Source organism: Hakea prostrata, chromosome 8 (assembly GCF_041222555.1).
Source record: "Hakea prostrata isolate BN-2017 chromosome 8, UWA_Hpros_2, whole genome shotgun sequence".
NCBI lineage: Eukaryota > Viridiplantae > Streptophyta > Magnoliopsida > Proteales > Proteaceae > Hakea > Hakea prostrata.
This window is the reverse complement of record NC_142607.1, coordinates 3,443,919-3,453,771: the sequence shown is the minus strand read 5'-3', so window position 1 is coordinate 3,453,771 and position 9,853 is coordinate 3,443,919. Positions and strand designations below refer to the sequence as shown.

The window sequence follows — 9,853 nt, the reverse complement described above, 5'->3', positions numbered from 1 at the left end:
TTGATTGAGTAGCTAAAACACAGAGTCCAGGATCCCAAATGGTTGCAGAAATAGCTCTCCACAGCAGAGTACAGCCAAAAAAAAAAAAAGGAATGTCGAATACATGCAGTAAGATCTACACTGGACCAGATCCCCTAACTCCATACTTTTTTTCTTTGGTAAACGATCCCCTAACTCCATACATGCAGTAAGATTTACACCAGTGTTTCATGTCGAATCTAAGTACAGTGTAGTTTTGAAGAATGCAGCAACTTTTTGTAACCCAGGAAACACTCAATGACATAATGTTGAGAAATATGAAATTGGTAGAATGGCTTATTGATCCATGATCTCAAGCCCCTCTATTTATAATTAAGTGGAAAGTAGACTATTACAAGGAATATAATTTTACATGAATGCAAACTCTAATTTAACTCCTATACAAACTCTTATTAGATTCCTAATAGAATCCAACACTCCCCCTCAAGTTGAGGCATAGATATTACTCATGCCCAACTTGCCTACAATAGGAAGGAAATCTCTTTCTTTCAAACCCTTAGTGAAAACATCTGCTACTTGGTCTCCAGATCTTACAAAAAGTATGCAGATAAGCCCTTGTTCCAACTTTGACAAAAAACCTATCAATTTCAATGTGTTTAGTTTGATCATGTTGCACTGGATTATTAACAATACTAATAGCAGACTTGTTGTCACAATATAACATCATAGGGTTTGAAACTTGGACTCCAATATCATGCAGCAAGCCTTTTAACCATAGTAGCTCACAAACTCCACGAACCATATTCAGCTTCGGTACTAGATAAAGCTACCACATTCTGTTTCTTACTTCTCCAAGTAACTAGATTACCTCCAACAAAGGTACAGAAACCTGAAATTGACTTCTGTTTGGAGATCCAGCCCCTCTGCATCGCTGTATGCTTCTACTTTTAGATTATCGGGTGAGGTAGGTGAAGTATTCCTTTTCCAGGAGTTCCCTTCAAATCTGTAGCAGTACGGTCTGACCTTCATATGAGCTAAATATGGATCATGCATGAATTGGCTCACTATCCCTACGGCATAAGCGGGTGGGCGGCCTGGTGTGGGGCCCGGTGTGGGAAAGTAAATAAGCTTCCCTACCACCCCTTTGGTATCTTCCTTTGTCCACCTGGTTCTCCCTCTTTTTCTTTTAGTTTAGCTCCGACTCAATAGGGGTATCAACGGCTTTACACCCCAACATTCCCACTTCTGATAATAGATCTAGGACATACTTTCTTTGGGATAGGAATATACCTTTATTTGATCGAGCCAACTCAATCCCTAAGAAATACTGTAACTCCCTAGATCTTTAATTTCAAATTCTCTGCCAAAAAAGTCTTTCAACTTTTGAATTTCTTCACCATCATTCCCTGTGATGACAATATCGTCTACATAAATAATGAGAAGTGTGATATTAGTACCTGACTTCTTGACAAATAATGTATGATCAGCATTGCTTTGCTTGTACCCAATAAAAGTCATTGCCTTCAGAAGGCGTCCAAACCAGCATCTAGGAGACTATTTTAACTCATATATTGACCTCTTCAACCGACGATTTCCCTGCAGGTATTGTCATCGGAAAAACCATGTGGGATTTCCATATAGACCTCTTTTGCTAACTCCCCATGTAAGAAAAGTTGGTTTGGTCTAAATTTGGAGAGAACCACAATATGGCCTAAATTTGGTTTGGTTATATGGAAAAAAACCAAAATCTAGTTCGACCAAAGATGAATTGGTTTTAAAGGGATTTTAGAATACTATTGCATCATCGAGTTTCAGGGGTTTAGTTTACCTAGCTTCGATGGCGATGGTGGGTGAATAAGACTCGGTTGACCTGGGGTGGGTGAAGACAACGATGGCGGCGATGGGGTGGGAGGCAAGGAGGAGGAGGTTCTAATATCATTTCGAAATCAGAATTTCTTGCGATGGCGGTGGTCCGAATATTTTTGAAATCAGAATTTCTTGCGATGGTGATGGAGTGCAGCGGATCTTTTTTTCTCTTTTTCTTTTTCTTCTTTCTCTTCCCTAATCAGACAATGGCTGCTTGGAAAGACGTGTAATGGAGGTAGGTTTTCCTCACCGAGAATTTTTTCTCTTATTCTTCCCTAATCGAACTTAGGCTCTGATGCCATGTTGAGAAATATGAAATTGGTAGAATGGCTTATTGATCCATGATCTCAAGCCCTCTATTTATAATTAAGTGGAAAGTAAACTATTACAAGGAATAGAATTTTACATGAATGCAAACTCTAATTTAACTCCTATACAAACTCTTATTAGATTCCTAATAGAATCCAAAACATAATATTCTGGGTCAAATCATGAGGAAAGTATTATGGTCGCACAGAAGACTAGAAATTGCAAAGTTTGATCTCCAGTAAGAAAATATTTTTGGGAGCAAGTAGGAGAATTACTTCTATGGATCCTCAAACTTAAGTAAAATTTGGGTCATCTGAGGCTGATGCTTCCTGACCTGCAATGAGAATAAAGGAATCATCTTAAGCCTGAAGATTAGATGGCCAACACAAGTTAGTTAACACTCCCCACCCCCTTTCTTTGTTGTGAGAGAGGGAATGGTTTGGTCATGAGTTGTGCAAATTTATCCTGGACACACGCAAGTGGGGCAAAAAATCTGATGAAAATTAGGCTAAGTTAGCAAAGCTTACTTTGATACCAGCCATGGATAACAGCCTGTGAGAAGCAGTATATGCAGTATCTGAGCCATTTAACTTCTTTTCCACAAAATATATCACTTCTGAGACACCAGACTGCAAAAAGGAAAATATAATGGCAAGTCTTTCAAACCAATATGGTGTTGAGATACTGTAAACTGCATTGCCAGTCAGTTTTCAGGCAGTAATCCAAACTAGAGAGTCCACGACAGAAACCAACTCATTTTGTGAGGCATCATGCTCCAGTCAAAAAGAAGGGGGGGGGGGGGGGGGGTTAATATATGTGAATACATTTGTGCAAGTTTATTTCCAGACTTTAGAGTGTTCCTTTTCCCCTGCAATTCCTTCCTTCATCTATGAACTAATGCAAAAGCTATGGAAACAGCTGTGATTTCCTACTCCCAAAGAACCCATTTTTCAAGGATCTTAGTGTCACAATTTTTAATTAATCACTCTCCTCAACTGCCAAATCATGGCAATGGTTCATTTATTAATAAACGGATGGATAAATAAATTTCAATTGGCACAACAAATATTATCATTTAGCATTTTGACTCGTGTCATGGAGCAATTCTGGACAGGACTTAACACTCACAACCACAATATTTAGTTTAAAAGGCAAAATATCATTGTTAGAATTTTCCAGTAATAGCCACTAATGAGGATGCAAGACTGTCAAAAATTAAAATGATGTTCAAATAAATTTGGAGCGGAGTATAAAAGATTTAAAAGGAAAAGAGCAGGCAATTTAGGAAATACAGTCAAACCTGGATAATTATTTTTGCACATTCGTTGCAGGGGAACATAGTGACATAGAGCTTCTGCAAAACTTATAAAGCATTTGAGAGAGTGAATTAAAGCTCTTCAAAACAAAAATAGAAGGGGAAATTTCACGATCAAGATATGGCAAAAAGCATAGACACCCCAAATGTCACTTCATATTACACAAGAGTGCACTATGTTAGTATTTTCCGTTAAGTCATGGTTATATAATTCTGTAACCCCTAAACTACCACTACATTCTGGTGAGTTTACCATTTTACCCTTAACAAAAATCAGAAATGTTAAAGAAAAAGAGAGAGAAAGAGAAGGATAACCCATATTTCTCTGTATCCTCTCCTGTCCGACGACTCCTTGCCTCCCCCATTGGGCAACCCTAGTTGCTGTACATTTCCCCCCTCATACTCGTTCTGGTTAAGGACTTTAGGCTAGCATTACTCTTTCTCGTAAGCTCGTGTGAACTCGTTCCCACATTAGTTAGCTGCAAAGCTAGAAACAGCAGTGACTTCCCAGTTGGTCACTTTGGAAGGTATCCATGGTTATCTTTTACCCCTTCTCATGGCTGGTTGGGTACATGAATGTCTCCCACTGAAACTAGTACCTTATTCTTGACCATCATTACCGCAGCTTCGAAAATCATTATTCAGTTTCTTTATGGAAAGATGGTGTGGATGCTGTTTAGATTGAAAAACAGAAGTTGAACTCCTAAAAATAAAAATAAAAATAAAACCTGAGTTTAGTAAGGTTTTCAGCTTCGCCAATAACCATTCCTCTGCTTCTCTCTTCCTTTTTGTTTCCTGCCCCACCTTCCATCTTTTTCTCTTCCTTGTCTCCACTTCTCCTTGTTTCCTCTCCCCAACTTGATCATCCTGCTTCGATTAAGAACTAATTTTGTTTCTTCTCCAATTCCTACTCAACTGGGGTCGTTGGGTCACCAGGGTTCCTGACTCCCAGATTCTTTCATCATATGAGAACTTCAATTGGGTTTCTTCTTTTTGAGATTGCTGCATGGGGTTTTGTTTTTGTGGCTTCTTTGTCGGAACTTCGACGCTATTAGTATGTTGCCATTGATTGGCATAAGGTTGGGAGGGTCAATTTTCTTCTTATCTTTTGAGACTAAAAGAAAGGCTATTCCTTTATGTTTGTGAAGACCAGCAATAGGGTTGGTAGAGACACCACATCAGAGAGCCTGGGGTTATTTATAGCTTCTATATCGACGGAGAGAATTATTGAGAGACAATGAAGCAGCGGGAGAGACATGAAGTCACTCACCAGAAGCTTAGAGAAGACAAACTCGTTTAATGGGGGGAATGGTAATTTCGACCATTAAGGGGAAAGGTCTTTTCTTCTTTCCTGCTAACGTTTCCATCAGAAAAGGGGCGATTGCCAATTTGGCAAACTTGTGGGGTATCTATGCTTTTCGCCTTATGTCTTGGGTGTTCTGAAATTTACCCAAATAAATGAGAAGCAAACATCAAACAAACAATGGTAAGTCTAAAACATTCAACCTGGAGGAAGGATAGCTTTTCACCTGTCCTGCTGCAGATGCATGGTTAGTATTTAGGATAGCATTAACTTCAGCATGACACACATAACTGCAATAACGATGGAGATTAAAGAAAATGAATTATACATGTTGACAGAGTTATATGTGCCTGAATGTAAGATTATACATGCTGACAGAGTTATATGTACCTGGACGTAAGATGAAACTTCAACCCATACCTAGTATCATCTAATAACCACTCAAACGAGGAAAGAAAGCCAAGAGGGGCTTCATTCACAAACTTCCGTCCTAATTTTTCTTACAAGGGGTAGAGCATTTTCAGTCAGAGGGTGCTACCATCACCTAACATGGTTTTGCCAAATGGGGTATCATGGTCATTGTCCCTTTTAATGCATCCCAACTACTATACAGATTGATGTTTTAATTTCAAAAAGATTGTTTAGGGAGAATGAAGGAAGACAGAGAATACCCCCAAAAAGAAATGTAGTAAGATCAAGAAACCTATTATGTTTTCTTTAAGATACTTGGGACAGAACCCCAATATTGAACATTCTTAACCAACAAAAGTTCAAGCCAGAAAACAGAATTCTATGAATGTCTCGAACATAAACTTTGTGCAAATATCAGAAACAGAGAACTAGCAGTAGCAATCAACAAGAAGAGAGAAGAAACGAAAGAGAGTCCATACGATAGACTATTCTCCCCATACTGCCGCCTTTTAAGACAAAAGTAAATCCAATGATAGTACCATAAGGACTATTGTGATAGAGCAGAACTAAAATAAAGATTACAATAGCAGCTATTAGAACTAGAAGACTACCTAACTTTGTGAAACATGATAGCAGACTAACTAATGACTACCAAAGGTGCAGGGGCTGACAATAACATCCCTATTCCCTGCGGCGTTACAAACACACAGCTAAACAACTTTGGTTCATGCATTATAAGATATTACTCTGGGTATGGTACATCTAAGAAGATTCAGAAAATCTGATGGGTGGAGTTCAAATGAAGCATGAGTGACTTACGGATATTTTGTTTCCAAAGGATTGCCAGTCATAGATTTCTGTAATAAACCAAAAAGACGAGGATTCAGTAATGAGTTCCCTTTTTACCAAAGAAAAAGTTTAAAGTAATGAGTTCCCTCAAATCTCAATATAGTAAAGTATTTGGCTGTCATAGACTCATAATTTAACCTTTGCCCATGGAAGCTTGTCATCGGAACAACCTCTTGGGAATCCATTATAGCCAATGCCTGGCTAAGGAAGGTTTAGTGTAAGCGCGCATCTAAAACATGATATTAGAGAGAACTACTTTAAATCATTTTTTGATTAAGCATGATGAGAAACATATAATGAAGGTATCATAGAACAATTCCTTAAGGGAATGCAAGAGCAGCTTTTGTAATACTTTTGCAAGTATAATTGCAAATATCAATAAAAGAATTAAAAAATAAAAAAGAAAGGCAAAAGTCTAAATGGGTAAAAATAGAGAGGAGTCTCCACACAATTTCCACCACATAGGCTGTTTGGATAATCCCACAGTCAGATAAAATGGCACTTTTTGGTGTACCCACATTTTGAATTCTTTGGAACATCTCAAACGCATGGCCAAACATGTACAGAATTTATTCGTCACGTTTTCAGCTGTCAACTGGACAAACCGAACTTATCAATCTGCCTTAATTGCATGGTACCATACCATTGCCCAGTTGGCACCATGTATTGGATCTTCTTCCAACCATCCCAAGATTGTCTAAAATCGACATAGATTGATGTAAAGAGATCTCAGGATGTGAAATTGAAATTTACAATGACAAAGGATGGCCTCAGGCTCTCAGCAATAAAGCCACAAAGTATGGGCATCATGTTATATGCCGTGTGACAGATCAAAATGTACAAAGGTATCCATAGGGTAACCCTTTATAAGGTCCATCCGTGTAGGGAGAAAAACCTAAACCTAAAACCTCTTTCCCCTTTGGAAAAACATACATCAGAGCCCCATAACAGCTGGACTAATTGTATTTTGGGAGGAAGTCTGCCTACCATCCCCTTCAGTGCAAAAAAGGCATCAAAATTTCTTCTATTAAATATAAGAACAAAGCAAGATGAGGTGGAGAATTTAAGGATTTAAAGAACAAGGCAATATGACACAAATTTTGAGGGAAACACAACCAAGTAAACTTTCACAGTTAGAGGAGTAACACCAATGCATACTACAGCGGATGGATGAGAATTTTTCATCATGCCTCTTCTATAGCCCATGGCAGCTTCATCATGGGTTTTCATTGGAACCTAAAATTAACTATCACAGCCACAGGTTGGATATGCTAATTTGAGGATACTCAGGCTCTATGACAAATGCAATTTTTATTAGACTGAGAAAGTCTCTCATTCCCAATCATAAAATAGAAAATTTTCCATGCACCAAGCGAATATGAACATGTGGAGTTTTTAAGAGCTAAAGTGCTCTTCAATTTGTTGGGGGTGATCAGTGTTCACTCAGAGATCTAGGTGGTCTTGAACCATTGTTCCTTGACTGGAAATGGCCTACATAAGTTCTTAACAGAGGCCAAAATTTCAGGAGTTATTGCAGTTTAAAACAAGTCACATGGGACCACAAACTTGATCCTTATGCTGAACTCTTGGTCCTCTATGCAGATTTGAAAAGTATCACCTTTTTGTGTTTTCAGAGTACATCACTGTTCACATTGAAGCCATCAGTTTTCTGAGCTATTTTAGCCAAAAATCTCTCATGGTTATAAGTAGAAATCTCTTCTGCGTATTTGTGCCTGATTAATGTTCCTGAGAAAGTTCTATTTGAGATATGAATACTATGTATTACAATCTAACTTATCCATCACTTGATCTCTTACCAAGTATTACTCCATTTTGGCTGACCAGACAAGCTCCTACCTGCACATGTTTTAAAGAATAAATTTCCAGTTTCATAACATAAGTACATAACTAGACAATAAAAACATTAACCAGAAGCAACACAGCACATTTTGAAAAAAAGAAAGAAGGGGGGGGGGGCACCAAAGAAACTGAGCTGTATGTCTGATAAAGTTACTGGACCTTCATGGCAGCCACGCAATGTAAATTATACAGGCCTGCAAAGAAGCATAAAAGAATGCCACTGTCCAGAATTCTTCAATCATCAAAATTTGTTTACATGGTAAGCCAAAGCATGACAAGGAATACAGTAAGATACTGATTTATGAGAAAAGACCACGGGCAGAATAAAGAATACATTACAGAAAAAAGAAAGGAAAAGGGGGGAAATTCTTGGAGGGGCGAGGAGATGGAAATTCCACCAAATCTGATAAGTTGGTTGGCTGAACACATATTCAGATGTCTCATTATGGTTTGAACAGAGATACAAAATATTTACAGTAGTTGCAAAAACTTTCCTTCCATTGAAAAGAAGGGAGTGATATCACCAATGAATGCCCTACAGACACTGATACAATTCATTTACAGAACGAGGACACCTCAATTGCCCATTCACAGAAAGGCCCACCAAGGTCCAATCGCAAGATTGATAAACCATCCTTTCTAAAGGATTATACTCTGTAATTCAGTTTTATGCTCTGTCATTCAGTTTAATGCTTAATTGTGAAGATTAGTTACAAAGCAGTTATAAATCTAATCTGAACAAGTGGAAGTCTCTGGAAGATGGTTTTAGCTATAAATGAAGTGAAATTCCTCGTTTTCTCCTCAATCTATTCTGTCTTCTTCTCTTCTCTGTTCTGAACTCAGAAAAACTCGCATCGGACACCCCCCAAATTGTATCGAAATTTTTTTATAGAAAGAAGTGAGAGGTTTCACTCTGGAAAATGATTAATACTAGTATCACAACTGCTATATATCCAAGAACTTGAAGATGGAAGAAACACCAAGTTCATCATTGCAACAATCTCCAGATTAGTGTTAAATTTTTCCGGATAATACCTGCCTGTTTGGATCCTTAGACCGCTCTGCCGACAGAAACGCGATGGCCATGAAATAGTCGTCCCATGACAGATATCTGCAAGCGCAACAAAGTAAAACACAACAATTAATAACTAAATGGGCAGGAAAGAAAGAAAGAAAAAAACACTAACTGTTACTAGACTCAGAAGAAAAGCTGTTTGTTTCTCTTCTGTTTTGGGGGTGGGAGGGAAGAAGAGGGTGATCAAAGGGAGAAATACGCAGGCGTTGAAGCTAAAAGATGCGACAACAGTAAGGAACTTGCTGTTTAATGTTTAACGAGTTAACCTGAGCACTAGATACTAATCAAACTTTACTGGAAAGAAAATGTTGAAACAGAGCAAGCTCAGTTGATGGTAAAAGCTGGCAACATCTAACCCTTTGCGTTTCGAGGGATCAAACGGGCTTTGAGACTGAGGTTTATCAGTAATGACACCGTCTGGTGCCGATATAATCCTAGAGAGGTGCTTTTTAGGATTCAAGAAGAAGCGAATTGCAATTGCAGATGCTACAGCGCCGAAAAAGGTGCCCGCGGCGACAAAAGCTAACTCTTTAGAGTTCATACTTTCGAGAGAGAAATCAACAAAGAAACGCCGCAGAGTATAGACTTCTCGAATCAAGCTCCTCTAGAGCTTTACTCCCCTTTCTGCATTAATGTCTGTAAAGGTGGCTCCTCGAGACTGCGCAGAGTAGACAAACCACTGAGGCTGAGACGCCCGAGCCAAGTCGGCCGGTCCATTCCGGATTCTAAAATCCAAGTGAGTCATGAAAAAAGCAAACGATTCCTATGTGGCTATGCCCCGAAGTTCTTTTTTTGGCCAAAACAAACAAATATGCCCCGAAGTTCACTATCCCAACAGAGGAATACATGTCTGATAAAATAATTTAGGGGTGAATATCCAATATGG

At 38.6% G+C, this 9,853-nt stretch overlaps 1 protein-coding gene across 3 annotated transcripts; it reads right to left on the bottom strand.

The window, feature by feature from the left end:
• Positions 1 to 1,997: 1,997 nt before the first annotated feature.
• LOC149006322 (uncharacterized) lies at positions 1,998 to 9,523 on the bottom strand. Of its 3 annotated transcripts, none has more exons than XM_089166580.1 (9): positions 9,324 to 9,523; positions 8,928 to 9,003; positions 7,850 to 7,889; positions 6,171 to 6,229; positions 6,003 to 6,040; positions 4,976 to 5,062; positions 3,455 to 3,516; positions 2,682 to 2,783; positions 1,998 to 2,488 (listed from the first exon to the last, which is right to left on the bottom strand). In XM_089166580.1, the coding sequence occupies exons 1-9, from the start codon at positions 9,506 to 9,508 to the stop codon at positions 2,448 to 2,450; spliced, it is 690 nt and encodes a 229-aa protein (XP_089022706.1). In that variant the 5' UTR covers positions 9,509 to 9,523; the 3' UTR covers positions 1,998 to 2,447. The 3 variants fall into 3 exon arrangements, with proteins under 3 accessions (XP_089022706.1, XP_089022707.1, XP_089022708.1); XM_089166581.1 differs by having other exon boundaries at positions 3,455 to 3,508; positions 4,999 to 5,062; XM_089166582.1 differs by lacking the exon at positions 1,998 to 2,488 and having other exon boundaries at positions 2,499 to 2,783.
• Positions 9,524 to 9,853: the final 330 nt, after the last annotated feature.

Coding starts and splice junctions, on each gene's coding strand:
- LOC149006322 (XM_089166580.1), bottom strand. CDS start 9,508: ATGAACTCTAAAGAGTTAGCTTTTGTCGCCGCGGGCACCTTTTTCGGC. Junction 9,004..9,323: donor GATCCCTCGAAACGCAAAGG/GTTAGATGTTGC, acceptor TTGCGCTTGCAG/ATATCTGTCATGGGACGACT. Junction 6,230..7,849: donor CCAAAATGGAGTAATACTTG/GTAAGAGATCAA, acceptor TTCCTTAGCCAG/GCATTGGCTATAATGGATTC.